Genomic DNA, 17,215 nt, shown 5'->3' on the forward strand with positions numbered 1-17,215 from the left:
GGGAGGCTGAGGCAGGAGAATCGCTTGAACCCAAGGGGCAGAGCTTGTGGTGAACCGAGATCACACCACTGCAAGCCAGCCTGGACAATAGAGCGAGACTCTGTCTCAAAAACAGAAAAGGAAAATACATGACCCGAAGTATAAAACCGGCAGGTTCCTCACGGCGGCATGTGACCAGCAGGAGAGCTCTGAGGCCCTGCCATGCAGTCCCCACTCATTCCCTTACCTCCCCTGCCTGAAAAAATGAGAACACACGGATTGGGCCTAAACTCGTGTTATATTGTCGAAGTGGAAAACAGCCATGTGTTAGGAGGGGAAACTGAGGCAGACCACAGGACAGGGCTCCAGAGGACAACGGGGCCCAAGACTCCTTCCGGAGGCTCAGAGATGCCAGTGTTCCGGGAGGTCTCACAGCACGAAGGGAGCCTGACCGCATTCACTGTCAGCGGTCAGAAGGTGGACGGTCAGGCAGTGGCTGGGCTCACATGTGCATCTTTCCAGTCAGCATCCTGGGCCTCCCCCGGGGTGGGCAGGAGGGCCCCGGCGTCGTCTCCACGGAGGGAGATCCAAGGGGCTGAGGAGAGAGAGCGGGAGATCGTCGGCATCTCCGAGGCGCTCTGGGTCTGCCTGGCCCGCCCCATCTGTGTCACACACTCTCCCTCAGTCTCTGCCCCCTTCCTTCTGGGTCTGTCTCCGCTTTCTTCTCCCAATTCTTTGTCCCCCCTTTCTACAGCTTTGCCGCCCTCTCTGGGTCTCTGTCCCCCCCCCGGGTTTGTCCCCCTTTGGGCCTCTGTCCCCTCTTTTTTGGTTCTTGAGATGGAGTCTCGCTCTGTCACCCAGGCCGGAGTGCAGCGGTGAAGTCTCGACTCACTGCAACCTCCGCCTCCTGGATTCCAGGGATTCTCCTGCCTTAGCCTCCTAAGCCGCTGGGACTACAGGCACCTGCCACCACGCCTGGCTAATTTTTTGTATTTTTAGTAAATGGGATTTCACCAGGTCAGCCAGGATGGTCTCGATCTCCTGACCTCGTGATCTGCCTGTCCGCCTCAGCCTCCCAAAGTGCTGGGATTACAAGCCTGAGCCACTGCACCCGGCCTCTGTCCCCCTCTTTGGGCCTCTGTCCCCCGCTCTGGGCTTCTGTCCCCCCCTTTGGGTCTCTGTCCTCCCGGGTCTGTGGGTCCCTCTCGCCGAGGCCGCCCATACCTGGCAGCCCACTCCTCATCCTTCGCCACAACAGAGCTCCTCCCACAGCCGCTGCCGTCAGCAGCAAGACGCCGACGACGATTCCCACAACAAGCACCGAGGACTTGGCTGGAGATTCTGCAGCCAGAGAACACGGTGAGATGAAGGGCAGCCCCTCCGCCCCACCCGGTCAGGACACGGAACTGGGGGCTCCCAGCCCCTCCCCGCCTCGGAGATCCCCGCGCCAAGTGTCTGATGCGCAGGGGAAAGGCCAGGCGGGTGATCCGGGCAGAGTGCCCCCAGGCTGGACACAAGAAGCAGCCAGGGCGCCAGCGGCTGCGGGAACACCGGCGGTGGACCGGCCGCGGCAGGCCGGGGCTGTCCCGGTGCAGACGCGAGGGGCAGGCAGAGCAGTGGGAGGTCAGCCCCACGGGCACCGGAAGTAGCAAGGCAGCAGGCGGTCAGTGCTGGTGAGGACGGGCATAGCAGACAACGAATGGTCAGATTCCACGAAGAGCCGCGGCAGCAGCAGCAGGACGGAAGATGGTCAGACTCAGGGGGAACTGGCCATGGTGGTTAACAGCTCCTCAGACTCAGTGAGGCCAGAAGCAGCAGGACAGAGGGCAGTCGGCCTTGGGGAGGGCAAGCCATCAGGCTTTGTCGCACTGGCAGGTGCGAGGCACAAGCCGGTCAGATTCAAGGAGGCAGCAGCAGCAGCAGGGAGGAAGGTCAGACTCAAGAAGGACCGGTGCAGCAGCGAGGCAAGGCCACATGAAAGACACCGGGAGCATCGCCGCCGGGCGGAGCCTCACCCAGCTCCACCCTGAGGGGCTGTGCGAGGCCCGCGTGCTGCACGATGCAGCAGTAGTGGTGCTCGTCGCCACTTTTGACTGTCAGTGAGGACCAGGCGTGGAAGGAGCCGTCACCGTTGGGGCCGAAGTCGCCCTCGCCGGTGCCAGCGGCCAGCCCATTCCGCTGGAATCGAAGCTGCAGCTCCGGGGGGTAGAAGGAGAAGGCACTGCAGGTGAGCACGGAAAAGCCAGGGCTGCCGGGTCGGGCCTTCAGGCGCATGGAGGGCGGCTCTGCAGGAACCAGAGAGGCAGATCTAAGCCCCCAGACCCGAGCCCACTGCTCCCAGGACCAGGGCTAGATAGGGACTCAAAGAGGCCTCCATGTTTGCACTGCGCTAACCCCGGAGAATACGGTGGTAAAGGGGGAGGCACTTCCCAGGTGAGAGAGACTCAACCTATCCACCCTTCCAGGTGTCTCCTCAAGATGTCACCTCCCTGGGCTGGGCATGGTGGCTCACGCCTATAATCCCAGCACTCTTGGAGGCTGCAGTGGATGGATCACCCGAAGTCAAGAGTTCCACACCAGCCTGGCAACATGGCGAGACCCTGACTCCACTAAAAATAGAAAAATTAGCCCCGTGCCTGTAGTCCCAGCTACTCGGGAGGCTGAGGCAGGAGAATCGCTTGAACGGGGAGGCAGAGGTTGCAGTGAGCCGAGATCGCGCCACTGCACTCCAGCCTGGGTGACAGAGCAAGCCCTCGTCTTGGGGGGAAAAAATGGTAGTAAGAGGATAATTATGAAAAATTCCACACCGACACATTTGAAAATTTAGAATAAACACATTCCTGAGAAATACAACCTTCTAAACTGACACAAGAAGAAATTTAAAACGTCAGCAGTCCTGTAACTAAAATGTTTAATCCACAGTTTCAAACATTTTGAAAACTAAAATTCCAGGTCCAGAAGACATCAATTAATGAATTCTTCCAAACAACTAATGAAGAAATGATTCCACTCCACTGCTAACTCTTTCAGGGAGTAAAACAGAGGAAACACTCTCTCAACACGTTTTTTTTTTTTTTGAGACAGAGTCTCTTCTGTAGCCCACGCTGGAGTGCAGTGGTGCGATCTCAGCTCACTGCAACCTCCACCTCCCAGATCCCGGTTCAAGCAATTCTCATGCCTCAGTCTCCCGAGTGGCTGGGGATTACAGGTACGCGCCACAATGCCTGGCTAATTTTTTTTTTTTTTTTTTTTTTTTTGAGACGGAGTTTCGCTCTTGTTGCCCAGGCTGGAGTGCAATGGCACGATCTTGGCTCACCGCAACCTCCGCCTCCTGGGTTCAGGCAATTCTCCTGCCTCAGCCTCCTGAGTAGCTGGGATTACAGGCACACGCCACCATGCCCAGCTAATTTTCAGTATTTTTAGTAGAGACGGGGTTTCACCATGTTGACCAGGATGGTCTCGATCTCTTGACCTCGTGATCCACCTGCCTCGGCCTCCCAAAGTGCTGGGATTACAGGCTTGAGCCACCGCGCCCGGCCAATTTTTGTATTTTTAATAGAGATGGGGTTTCACCATGTTGGCCAGGCTGGTCTTGAACTCCTGACTTCATGATCCGCCCACCTCAGCCTCGCCAAGTGCTTCTCCGAACACATTTTATGAGGTCAGCATAATCTTGACAACAAAGGGCACTACAAGAAAGAAAACTGGAGGCCAACATCTCTCATAAAAATAGATTCAGACTCACTTTGGGAGGCCGAGGCGGCGGATTACCTGAGGTCGGAGATCGAGACCAGTCTGACAGACATGGTGAAACCCCGTCTCAATTAAAAAAAATCTTTTTTTATTTTTATTTATTTTTTTTTTTGAGACGGAGTTTCGCTCTTGTTACCCAGGCTGGAGTGCAATGGCACAATCTCGGCTCACCACAACCTCCGCCTCCTGGGTTCAGGCAATTCTCCTGCCTCAGCCTCCTGAGTAGCTGGGATTACAGGCACCCGCCACCATGCCCAGCTAATTTTTTGTATTTTTAGTAGACACGGGGTTTCACCATGTTGACCAGGATGGTCTCGATCTCTTGACCTCGTGATCCACCCGCCTCAGCCTCCCAAAGTGCTGGGATTACAGGCGTGAGCCACCGCGCCCGGCAAAAAAAATCTTTTTTTAATTAAAAAAATTAAAAACAAATAGATTCAGGCCAGGCTCAGGGGCTCACGTCTGTCATCACAGCACTTTGGGAGGCTGAGGTGGGCAGACCACGAGGGTCAGGAGTTTGAGACCAGCCTCACCAAAATGGTGAAACCCTGTCTCTACTAAAAAATACAAAAAATTAGCCAGGTGTGGCAGGGGCCTGTAATCCCAGCTACTCGGGAGGCTGAGGCAAGAGAATCACATGAACCCGGGAGGTGGAGGTTGCAGTGAGCCAAGATGGCACCATTGCACTCCAGCCTGGTTGACAGATCGAGACTCTGTCTTAAAAAAAAAAAAAGTAGATTAAAAAAAAAAAAGATTCAGAACATTTAAACATAGTATTAGCATCTCATGCCTGAAATCCCAGCATTTTGGGAGGATAAGGTGGGCGGATCACTTGAGCCCAGGAATTGGAGACCAGTCTGGGCAACATAGGAAGGCTTAGATTCTACTAAAAATTTAAAAATTAGCCAGTGTGGTGGCATGCACCTATAGTCCCACCTACTCTAGAGGCTGAGGCAGGAGGAATGCCTGAGCCCAGGAGTTTGAGGCTGCAGTGATTATGATCCCACCTGTGTATAACCATTGCACTACAGCCTGGGCAACACAGAGAGACCCCGTGTCTAAAAAATAAAATGTACATAGAAATGCAAGTAACCTATAAAAACAGGTGATACACTTTGGGAGGCCGAAGCAGGTGGATCACGAGGTCAAGAGATCGAGACCATCCTGGTCAACATGGTGAAACCCCGTCTCTACTAAAAATACAAAAAAAAATTAGCTGGGCATGGTGGCGCATGCCTGTAGTCCCAGCTACTCGGGAGGCTGAGGCAGGAGAATTGCCTGAACCCAGGAGGCAGAGGTTGCGGTGAGCCGAGATCGCGCCATTGCACTCCAGCCTGGGTAACGAGCCAAACTCCATCTCGGGTGTGGGGGGGTAAAAAAAACAGGTGATAAAGCTGGAAAAGTTAACTACTAGATTGCAAAATTTTCTTTTTTTTTTTTAAAGATCGATTCTCTGTCCCCCAGGTTGGAGGGCAATAGCACAATCTCGGCTCACTGCAACCTCTGCCTCCCAGGTTCAAGTGATTCTCCTGCCTCAGCCTCCAGAGTAGCTGAGACTACAGGCGCCCACCACCAACATGCCAGGGAATTTTTTTTTTTTTTTTTTTTAGATGGAGTTTCGCACTTGTTACCCAGGCTGGAGTGCAATGGCGTGATCTCGGCTCACCGCAACCTCCACCTCCTGGGTTCAGGCAATTCTCCTGCCTCAGCCTCTCGAGTAGCTGGGATTACAGGCACGTGCCACACCTGGCTAATTTTTTGTATTTTTAGTAGAGACGGGGTTTCACCATGTTGACCAGGATGGTCTCGATCTCCTTATCTCGTGATCCACCCGCCTCAGCCTCCCAAAGTGCTGGGATTACAGGCGTGAGCCACGGCACTCGGCCTTTTTTTTTTTTTTTTTTTTTTGAGACAGAGTGTTGCTCTGTCGCCTGGGCTGGAGTGCAGTGGCGCAATCTTAGCTCACTGCCATCTCTGCCTCTCAGTTTCAAGTAATTCCCCTGCCCGAGTCTCTCAAGTAGCTGGGACTGAAGGCATGCACCACCACACCCAGCTTATTTTTTGTATTTAGTAGAGATGGGGTTTCACCATGTTGGCCAGGATGGTCTCGATTTCCTGACCTCGTGATCCGCTCGCCTCGGCCTCCCAAAGTGCTGGGATTACAGATGTGAGCCACCACGCCCAGTCTAGATATCAGAACTTTCCATAAAGCTAAATCAAATCAAGAGAGTGAGGTACTGGCACTAAGTCTGTCCAATAAATCAGCAGAATGGAGAGGGTTAGAAGCAGATCCACACTTTACCTACGAAACACACTCCCCTGCAGTTCACTGAGGGAGCAGAGATGATGGTCTAGCAACAAAGGATGCTGGGCTAACCGGATGTATGAACCTCCATCCCTACCCTCATCCTAAGGTGCAACTGAGTCAAAATGGATGATATCACTAATGTGAAAGCTATTTATCAACCAAGCTTCTAGAAGACATAGGTGAATACCTTCATAACTCAGAGGAAAGACCCCTTAAAGAGAATACACAAAAAAGCTACAGAATTAAAGATAAAATTGAGCTTTGTATAAGTTAAAATTTATGCCAGGCGCAGTGGCTCATACCTGTAATCCCAGCACTTTGGGAGGCCAGGCAGGCAGATCACGAGATCAGGAGTTGGAGACCAGCCTGACCAACATGGTGAAACCCTGTCTCTACTAAAAATACAAAAGTTAGCCAGGTGTGGTGGTGCCTGTAATCCTACCTACTTGGGAGGCTGAGGCAGGAGAACTGATTGAACCCAGGAGGTGGAGGTTGCAGTAAGCTGAGATGGTGCCACTGCACTTCAGCCTGGGTGACAGAGCGAGACTCCATCTCAAAAAAAAAAAAGGTTAAGGGCCTGGTGCGGTAGCTCACGCCTGTAATCCTAGCACTTTGGGAGGCCGAGGTGGGTGGATCACCTGAGGTCAGGAGTTCAAGACCAGCCTGGCCTTCATGGTGAAACCCCATCTTAAAAAAAAAAAAAAACCGATTAAAATTTATAAACTTTATGAAATAAATGGAAATCGATAAACTGAACTTCACCAAAAATACGAATTTTTGTTCATCCAAAGCTTTTGTTAAGAAAGTGAAGAAAGATTGGATGCAGTAGTTTATGCCTGTAATCTCAGAACTGTGGGAAGCTGAGGCAGGAGGATCTCTGAAAGCCAGGAGTTCAAGACCAGCCTGGGTGACATGGAGAAACCCCGTCTCTATGAAAAATTTAAAACATTAACTGCGTGTGGTAGTTCACACCTGTGGCCTCATTCACTCAGGGAGGCTGAGGTGGGAGGACTGCTTAAGCTTGGGAGGTTGAGGCTGCAGTGAACTATAACCCGCTACTACACTCCAGCCTGAGCAACAGTGCAAGGGCCTGTCACACTCTCACACACACACGCACACACACACACACACACAAAGCCGGGTGTGGTGGCTCATGCCAGCAACCCCAGCACTTAGGGAGGCCAAAGCAGGAGGATCCCTTAAGCCCAGGATTCTTTTTTTTTTTTTTTGAGTTGGAATCTCACTGTCACCCAGGCTGAGTATAATGGCATGATCTCAGCTCACTGCAACCTATGCCTCCTGGGTTCAAGCTATTCTCCTGCTTCAGCCCCCTAAGTAGCTGGTACCACAGGTGCCCACCACCACGCTTGGCTAATTTTTGTGTTTTAAGTATAACAGGGTTTCACCATGTTGGCCAGGCTGTTCTCGAACTCCTGACCTTGTGATCCACCCACTGCGGCCTCTCAAAGTGCTGGGATGCGCCTGGCCAAGCCCAGGATTTCTAGACCAGCCTGGGCAACAAAGTGAGACCCCCATCTCTGCAAAAAATAGAAAATGTTAGCCAGCTGTGGTGGCGTGTGCCTACAGTCCCAGCTACTTGGGAGGCCGAGGCGGGAGGATTGCTGGAGCTTGGGAGTCCAAGGCTACACGGAGCTGTGACTATGCCACGCCACGCCACGCCACGCCACGCCACTCCAGTCTGGGCGACAAAACAAGATCCAAACTCAAAAAAAGAAAAAGAAAAAAAAGATTTCAGCAACTGCCCAGGGCTGGACATTACTGCCCAAGTTCCGTTCAGGGCGGGTGGATCTGGGCAACTGTGGGTCTCGGCTGGGATCTTGGTTTTGGTTGCTCAGCAGAAAACACACTTGCTGCTTCAAGAAAGCCCAGCAGCTTTTCTCCCCTCGAGCTGCTTCTCTGGCAAGCTGGCAGAATTTGCTGCAGTCAGATGGAATGGAGGGGCCGGGCTGACGGCCATCAGCAGTTCTGGGTTCTGCTTTATGTTTACTATTCTTTTCAGCAAATCTGTATCTTCCTGTGTGGGGCTCACAGCCCGAGCCTTTCGCCTCCAGGGTACTTCCAATATAGACTAAATCTAAGCACAGGAAATCTGTCTGGCCTCTGGTTTTGTTTAACAAATTACCAAACCAGGCCAGGTGCGGTGGCAGTTCACATCTCTAATCCCAGCACTTTGGGAAGCTAAGGCAGGCAGATCACCTGAGGTCAGAAGTTCAAGACCAGTCTGGCCAACAAGGAGAAACCCTGTCTCTACTAAAACTACAAAAATGAGCTGGGCATGGTGCCGCATGCCAGTAGACCCAGCTACTCTGGAGGCTGAGGCAGGAAAAACACTTGAACCCAGGAGGTGGAGGTTGCAATGAGCCCAGATCGTACCATTGTATTCCAACCTGAGCAACAAGAAGGAAACTCTGTCTCAAAAAAAAAAGAAAAGAAAAAAAATCCATCCCGGCCAACCTGGTGCAACCCCATCTCTACTAAAGAACCAAAAATTGGCCAAGCGCGGTGGCTCAAGCCTGTAATCCCAGCACTTTGGGAGGCCGAGGCGGGTGGATCACGAGGTCAAGAGATGGAGACCATCCTGGTCAACATGGTGAAACCCCGTCTCTACTAAAAAAAAAAATACAAAAAATTAGCTGGGCATGGTGGCGTGTGCCTGTAATCCCAGCTACTCAGGAGGCTGAGGCAGGAGAATTGCCTGAACCCAGGAGGCGGAGGTTGCGGTGAGCCGAGATCGCGCCATTGCACTCCAGCCTGGGTAACAAGAGTGAAACTCCGTCTCAAAAAAAAAACAAAAAACAAAAAACAAAAAACAAACAAAAAGAACCAAAAATTAGATCTCAGGTGTGCACCTGAAATCCCAGCTTACTCAGGAGGCTGAGGCAGGAGAATCACTTAAACCCGGGAGGCAGAGGAGGCAGTGAGCCAAGATCGTGCCACTGCACTCTCCAGCCTGGAGACTGAGCGAGAGCGAGACTCCCTCTCAAAAAAAAAAAAAAAAAAGATTAAGGCAATGCTACTGCTGCCTGCTAAAACCATCAGGAGAAAACCTGACGGAGAACTTCATAACAGCACCTGGATCTAGCGGTCTGCAGCACAGCTACTCTGTGCTGTGTTTGCAGTGTTTGCAGCCTGTGCGCACAGACGTACGCACCAACAACCCAGGAAGTTTTCTTGCCATAAAAATTGAACCAGAATCTGATTAAGCTTCTAGACTGAGCCGCTCCTTTACAGAAGGGAAGGAGTACTATGTCCAGCAACATCACAGAATGAAAAGAGCAAAGCCCAGTCTGCAGGAAACTCAAACAGGACGTACAGCTGACTTACTTCAAAGCACAATCACAAGAGAAAAAAAAGAAAATGGAAACCCATAAATCGAAAGACACTCAATATCACAATTAACTCAAACTACCTCAAAATGAATCACAGACCTAACTGTAAAACACAAAACTTTAAAACTCTGAAGATACACAGATCTAGCTGTTTGGTTTAGCAATTACTTGAGAGATAAAACACCAAAAGCATAATCCATGCTAGGAAAAAAAGAATAAACTGGATTTCATCAAAATTAAAAACTTCTCCTTTGTGAAAGGCGCAGTTAAAACAATGAAAAGAAAACCCAGTGAGTGAAAAAAATACTTGCAAAATACCTATCTGATAAAAAACTGGACTCCAGCCAGGCCTGATGGCTCACATCTGTATTTAATCCCAGCCTTTGGGAGGCCGAGGTGGGTGGATCATGAGGTCAGGAGTTCGAGACCAGCCTGACCAACATGGTGAAACTGTCTCTACTAAAAACACAAAAATCAGCTGGGCATGGTGGTGTGCACCTGTATTCCCAGCTATTCAGGAAGCTGAGGCAGGAGGATTGCTTGAACCTGGGAGGTAGAGGTTGCAGTGAGCTGAGATCTCACCTCTGCACTCCAGGCTGGGTGACACAGTGAGACTCTATCTCAAAAAAAAAGAAAAAAAAATTGGACTTCAAAACAAATAGTTTTTTTTTTTTGAGACAGAGTTTCGCTCGTTACCCAGGCTGGAGTGCAATGGCGTGACCTCGGCTTACCACAACCTCCACCTCCTGGGTTCAGGCAATTCTCCTGCCTCAGCCTCCTGAGTAGCTGGGATAACAGGCACGCGCCACCATGCCCAGCTAATTTTGTGTATTTTTAGTAAAGACGGGGTTTCACCATGTTGACCAGGATGGTCTCGATCTCTTGACCTTGTGATCCACCTGCCTCAGCCTCCCAAAGTGCTGGGATTACAGGCTTGAGCCACCATGCCCGGCCGATTGTTTTTTTTTTTTTTTGAGACAAGAGTTTTGTTCTTGTCACCCAGGCTGGAGTGCAATGGTGCAATCTTGGCTCACTACAACCTCTGTCTGAGTAGCTGGGATTGTAGGTGAGCACCACCATGCCTGGCTAATTTTTATATTTTTAGTAGAGATGGGGTTTCACCCATGTTGGCCAGGCTGGTTTCGAACTCTGACCTTATGTGATCCACCTGCCTCAGCCTCCCAGAGTTTTGGGATTTATAGGCGTGAGCCACCATACCCAGCCACCATATACATATTTTTTTCATTTTGAGACAGGGTCTGGCTCTGTCATCTGGGCTGGAGTATAGTGCTGCAATCATAGTTCAGAAACTGCAGCCTCAAACTCCTGGGCTCAAACGATCCTCCCACCATAGCCTCCCCAGTGGCTGGGACTACAGGCACGTGCAACCACACCAGGCTAATTTTTTTAGTTTTTTTTTTTCTTTCTTTCTTTTATTTATTGTAATTTTTTTTTTAAATTTATTGTAATTTTTGTATTTTTAGTAGAGATGGGTTTTGCCATGTTGGCCAGGCTGGTCTCAAACTCCCAACCTCAAGTGATCCACCCGCCTCAGTCTCCCAAAATGCTGGGATTACAGGTGTGAGCCACTGTGCCTGGTCCTTGTTATACTACTGTTTCTACTTAAGCGTGGTTTGAAATTTTCCCTACCTAGGCTGGGCATGGTGGCTCTCGCCTGTAATCACAGCACTTTGGGAGGCCGACATGGGTGGATCACAAACTCAGGAGTTTGAGACCACTCTAGCCAGCATGGTCAAATCCCGTCTCTAGTAAATACATAAAAATTAGCCAGGCATGGTGGTGTGTGCCTGTAATTCCAGCTACTCGGGAGGCTGAAGTAAGAGAATTGCTTGACCCTGGGAGGCGGAGGTTGCAGTGAGGCAAGATCGCGCCACTGCACCACTGCATTCCAGCCTGGGTGACAGAGTGAGAATCTGTTTCAAAAAAAAAAAAAAAAAATTCCCTACTTAGGGAAGAAGGAGCCCGGCGTGGTGGTTCCCACTTGTAATCCCAGCACTTTGGGAGGTGGAGACAGGTGGATTACCTGAGGTTGGGAGTTCGAGACCAGCCTGACCAACATGGAGAAACCCCATCTCTACTAAAAATACAAAAAGTCAGTCCGGGTGCAGTGGCTCACACGGGTAATCCAAGCACTTTTGGGGGGCTGAGGCAGGCGGATCACGAGGTCAAGAGATCGAGGCCATCCTGGCCAACATAGTGAAACCCCGTCTCTACTAAAAAATACAAAACTTAGCTAGGTGTGGTGGCTCATCCCGAGTAGCAGTCCCAGCTACTAGGGAGGCGGAGGCAGGAGACCTGCTTGAAACCGGGAGGTGGAGGTTACAGTGAGCCGAGATCGCACCACTGCACTCCAGCCTGGCACCTGGTGACAGAGCAAGACTCTGTCTCCAAAAAAAAAAAAAAAAAAAAAAAAAAAATCAGCCGGGTGTGGTGGCGGGCGCCTGTAGTCCCAGCTACTCAGGAGGCGGAGGCAGGGGAATCGCATGAACCCAGGAGGTGGAGGTTGCAGTGAGCTGAGATCGCGCCACTGCACTCCAGCCTGGGCAACAAGAGCAAAACTCCACCTCAAAACAAAAAAAAGGAAGATCTACCTGTTTGAATGTCAGCTTCTCCTTTGTGGCCCTTGGAGTGAATATCTGCGCAACTCCCCAGCTGACATCTTTTTCCAGCAGCCTGGGAGCCCCAGAGGGTGAACTGTGTCACTTCCCCCTTTGCTCAAGGCCAGAGCAGTGCCTGGCACTGCAGAATGCTCTTGGCCAACATTTGTTCAATGAATGGGGATGTGGGGGCTTCCGGGGAGGAAAACAGTGAACTCTGCCCTGCAGAGCGGAGGGAGGGCTTCTCAGAGGAACTCATGTCCAGCCCTGACCTTGAAGAATAAGGAGGGCCGGTGCATATGCAGAGAGGGGAGGGTGGATCAGCAGGGGGAAGTGGCCGAGCAAATGCTCAGAGGGAGGACCCTGCTGTTGTGACGGCTGCTGCGTGGGTCTGAGGAGGACATGAAGCCAGGAAGGCCTCACACCTGTCATCGCAGTATTCTGGGAGGCCAAAGTGGGACAACTGTTTGAGGCCAGGAGTTTTGAGTCCAGCCTGGGCAGCACAGTGAGATGCCATCTCTACAACAAATTTTAAAAATTTGCCAGGTATGGCCAGACGCGGTGGCTCACGCCTGTAATCCCAGCACTTCGGGAGGCTGGGGTGGGTGTATCACTTGAAGTCAGCAGTCTTGAGACCAGCCTAGCTAACATGGTGAAACGCCGTCTCTACTAAAAATACAAAAAATTAGCCGGGCGTGGTGATGTGTGCCTGTAATGCCAGCTACTCATGAGGCTGTGGAAGGAGAATTGCTTGAACCCAGGAGGCGGAGGTTGCAGCGAGCTGAGATCATGCCGTTGCACACCAGCCTGGCCAAAGCAACAGAGCGACTGTCTCAAAAAAAAAAAAAAAAAAAAGGCTGGACGCAGTGGTTCATGCCTGTAATCTGAGCACTTTGGGAGGCCGAGGCAGGCTGATCACCTGAGGTCAGGAGTTTGAGACCAGCCTGGCTAACATGGCGAAACCCCGTCTCTACTAAAAATACAAAAAATTAGTTGGCCTTGGTGGCAGACGCTTATAATCCTAGCTACTCAGGAGGCTGAGACAGGAGAATTGTTTGAACCTGAGAGGCGGAAGTTGCAGTGAGCTGAGATTGCGCCACTGCACTCCAGCCTGGGTGACAGGCAGGTATGGTGGTGTGCACCTGTAATCTCAGCTACTCAGGAGGCCAAAGCAGGAGGGTCACTTGAGCCTAGGAGTTCCACATCACCCTGGGCAACATAGTGAGACACCATGTCCAGAAAAAATAAAGTGAGCTGGTGTGCTGCTGCTGGGCTGTCACAGCTACTTGGGAGGCTCAAGTGAGAGGATGGCTTGAGCCTGGGAGGTTCAGGCTGCAGTGAGACGAGACTGTGCCACCACACTCCAGCCTGGGGTGACAGAGTGAGAATCTGTCTCAAAAAAGAAAAAAGGCAAGGGCCAGGCACAGTGGGTCACCCCTATAATCCCAGCACTTTGGAAGGCCGAGGCGGGTGGATCACAAAGTCAGGAGTTCGAGACCAGCCTGGCCAACATTGTGAACCCTCATCTCTACTAAAAATACAAAAGTTAGCTGGATGTGATGGTGAGCACCTGTGGACTACAGGGAGGCTGAGGCAGGAGAATTCCTTGAACCTGGGAGGCAGTGGTTGCAGTGAGCCAAGATCACGCCACCGCACTCCTGTGTGGGCGACAGAGTGAGACTCCATCACACACACACAGATAAAGAGGCAAGGAAGCCAGGTGTTTGTCCTGGGGGGTCTCTGGGGAGCCACGTGAGGGCTGTGAGTGGGCAGGGGGCAGGGGTGGTGGGTGCAGAAGGACCCCTGAGGAAGGGGGTGCAGAGCTTGGGCTTCAGTGGGAGGCCAACTGAGGGTCCGGGCAGGGGCCCTGAGGCAGGGGTCGTGGCGGGGGAGAGGACAGAACAGCGTGGGCTGCAGAGAGCTCACCCTTCCACTCCAGGTTTCCGCGGCCCCTCTCCAGGTGCTCCCGCAGCCGGTACGGGCAGGAGTGTAGCAGGAAGGTAAGCTCCTTGCTGGCCGCCTTGTCCTGCTGCTGCCACCGCTGACTGATGGCCAGGGCCTCGGGCCAGTCCCCATCCCAGGTGCCCTGCTTGAGGTCGAAACTCATGAACTCCTCGCCGTTCAGGGCGAACTTGGCGGTGGGCACCGAGGCGTTGTCAGGACCCAGTTCACAGCCCAGCAGCCCCTGCAGGGTGTATGGACCTGGGGTCCCCACACGCAGGTAAGCGGGGCCCGGGAGCACGGCCCCAGCCTCTCACCCCTCGAGACCCAGGAGTCCGAGTCTCACCTTTTCCATCCAAAGCTTTGAAAGCTTCCAGAAACAGCTTCTCCTTCAACCTCAGATCTGTGGTTTCTTTCTCCCAATACCAGGACACCTGGTTTTCCCAGACCCAAGCTCCACAGGGCTCCGCCTGGCCCCGAAGGCTGCTGTAGCTCAGGTATTGCTGCGGGCCCAGCCAGCCCGACACCCAGAAGGCAGGAGTCCCCGGGGCAGGCGAGGACACTGCGGTGAGGTGGTACAGGAGAGAGACGTGGTTTTCTGCGGACAGAGACAGAGCTGAAGCGAGCGCACGGGCAGGGAACCAGACCGCAGTGGGACAGACACCCAGGGAGGGAGAAGAATCTATTATGGAGGGAGGGGGATAGATTCCGAGAGAGGAACAAAGACCAAGAGAGAGAAGGACAGACACTCAGAGAGAGAGAGGGGGACAGAGACCGGGGGAGGGGGGGAACAGAGACCCAGAGAGACAGAGAGAGAGAGTGGGACAAAGACCCAGAGAAAGGAGAGGACAGAGACCCAGAGAGAGAGGGGGACAGAGATGGAGGGGGACAGAGACCTAGAGAGAGAGGGGGACAGAGACCCAGAGAGACAGAAAGAGAGAGTGGGACAGAGACCCAGAGAAAGGAGAGGACAGAAACCCAGAGAGAAGGGGGGACAGAGACCCAGAGAGAGAGGGGGACAGAGACCCAGGGAGAGAGAGGGACAGAGACCCAGGGAGAGAGGGGGACAGAGACCCAGGGAGAGAGGGGGACAGAGACCCAGGGAGAGAGGGGGACAGAGACCCAGGGAGAGAGGGGGACAGAGACCCAGGGAGAGAGGGGGACAGAGACCCAGGGAGAGAGGGGGACAGAGACCCAGGGAGAGAGGGGGACAGAGACCCAGGGAGAGAGAAGGGGACGGAGACCCAGAGACAGAGGCGACAGGCGGTTTGCAGCCTCAGGCCGGGGAGGAGACCGAGAGTAGGGGACGGAGCGGAGGAGGCAGCGCCCGGCGCTCGCGGGGAACTCGGGTCCCGCCGGCCTCGCCCCGTCCCGCCCGGGGTCGCCTCCCGCCGCCCGCCCGCTGCACGGCCCCGGCCCCGAGCGGCCCTCACCTGCGCCCAGGCTCCCGGGCAGGAGGAAGAGCAGGAGCCCCAGCGCCCAGGGCAGCGGCCGCGGGACCCCCATGCTGAGAGGACGACCTGGGGCGGGAGGGGGCGCGTGACTCCTCCCGACCCCCGGCCCGCCCCTTCCTCCCGGGCTTCGCGGGCAGGGCCGGACCGGGACGCCGACGAGGGGCTCTGCGGGCTCCGTCCAGACCGCCAGCAACGCCCGCCTCCCACCCGGAGACCTTTCACCCCAAAACTGGAGCTCCGCTGGTTAATTAATTACAGAAACTTGATAGGCTGAGAGTCCCGGCCCCGCCCCTTCCGCCGCCTTCAGGCTCCAGCCCCTCCTCCCTCAGACCCAGGAGTCCAGGCTCCAGCCCCTCCTCCCTCAGACCCAGGAGTCCAGGCCCCCAGCCCCTCCTCCCTCAGACCCAGGAGTCCAGGCCCCCAGCCCCTCCTCCCTCAGACCCAGGAGTCCAGGCCCCCAGCCCCTCCTCCCTCAGACCCAGGAGTCCAGGCCCCCAGCCCCTCCTCTCTCAGACCCAGGAGTCCAGGCTCCAGCCCCTCCTCCCTCAGACCCAGGAGTCCAGGACCCCAGCCCCTCCTCCCTCGGACCCAGGAGTCCAGGACCCCAGCCCCTCCTCCCTCAGACCCAGGAGTCCAGGCTCCAGCCCCTCCTCCCTCAGACCCAGGAGTCCAGGACCCCAGCCCCTCCTCCCTCAGACCCGGGAGTCCAGGCCCCCAGCCCCTCCTCCCTCAGATCTAGGAATCCAGGCCCCAGCCCCTCCTCCCTCAGACCCAGGAGTCCAGGCTCCTGCCCCTCCTCCCTCAGACCCAGGAGTCCAGGCTCCAGCCCCTCCTCCCTCAGACCCAGGAGTCCAGGCCCCCAGCCCCTCCTCCCTCAGATCTAGGAATCCAGGCCCCCAGCCCCTCCTCCCTCAGACCCGGGAGTCCACGCCCCCAGCCCCTCCTCCCTCAGACCCGGGAGTCCAGGCCCCCAGCCCCTCCTCCCTCAGACCCGGGAGTCCAGGCTCCTGCCCCTCCTCCCTCAGATCTAGGAATCCAGGCCCCCAGCCCCTCCTCCCTCAGATCTAGGAATCCAGGCCCCTGCCCCTCCTCCCTCAGATACAGGAGTCCAGGCTCCCAGTCCCTCCTCCCTCAGACCCGGGAGTCCAGGCCCCCAGCCCCTCCTCCCTCAGATCTAGGAATCCAGGCCCCAGCCCCTCCTCCCTCAGACCCAGTGTCCAGACCCCAACCCCTCCTCCCTCAGACCCAGTGTCCAGGCCCCCAGCCCCTCCTCCCTCAGACTCTGGAGTCCAGGCTCCTGCCCCTCCTCCCTCAGATCTAGGAATCCAGGCCCCAGTCCCTCCTCCCTCAGATCTAGGAATCCAGGCCCCAGTCCCTCCTCTCTCAGACCCAGTGTCCAGACCCCAGTCCCTCCTCCCTCAGACCCAGTGCCCAGACCCCCAGCCCCTCCTCCCTCCGTTGGGCCCTGTTCTGCTCACGTTCCCTTCAGCCTCGCTCCCTTCCTGCCTGCGGCCCTGCCTGGCTCCGGGCTCCCGTGACTGGAGACCCCGGTTCCTCTCTCACATCCTGTGGGAGGGGAGGCTGCTGCTCCCTGAGTCCAAGAAAATCCAGCCCCACCCCCCAGTTGCAGGGCACACCCCAGGCCCCAGGCCCAGCCTGTTTGTTTCTCAAAACGTTTGAGGCTCTTTTTTTTTCCTTCTCCATGGTTCCTGTTTTTGACTTGGAGGGCGCCCACCGCCCAGGGAACTCTTGACAGAGCTAGGGAGGAAACTGGATGCTCCCGGAGTCCGCAAGCTGGAGGTCTCTGGATCC

At 54.4% G+C, this 17,215-nt stretch overlaps 1 protein-coding gene across 1 annotated transcript; it reads right to left on the reverse strand.

The window, feature by feature from the left end:
* Positions 1–258: 258 nt before the first annotated feature.
* On the reverse strand, positions 259–16,985 carry FCGRT (Fc gamma receptor and transporter). Its single transcript, XM_039467152.2, has 7 exons — positions 16,882–16,985; positions 15,383–15,469; positions 14,296–14,547; positions 13,935–14,210; positions 1,995–2,264; positions 1,204–1,320; positions 259–574 (listed from the first exon to the last, which is right to left on the reverse strand). Exons 2-7 carry the CDS (start codon positions 15,453–15,455, stop codon positions 465–467), a joined length of 1,098 nt encoding a protein of 365 aa, XP_039323086.1. The 5' UTR covers positions 15,456–15,469; positions 16,882–16,985; the 3' UTR covers positions 259–464.
* Positions 16,986–17,215: the final 230 nt, after the last annotated feature.

The sequence above is a fragment of the Saimiri boliviensis genome, chromosome 14, assembly GCF_048565385.1.
Source record: "Saimiri boliviensis isolate mSaiBol1 chromosome 14, mSaiBol1.pri, whole genome shotgun sequence".
Taxonomy (NCBI): domain Eukaryota; kingdom Metazoa; phylum Chordata; class Mammalia; order Primates; family Cebidae; genus Saimiri; species Saimiri boliviensis.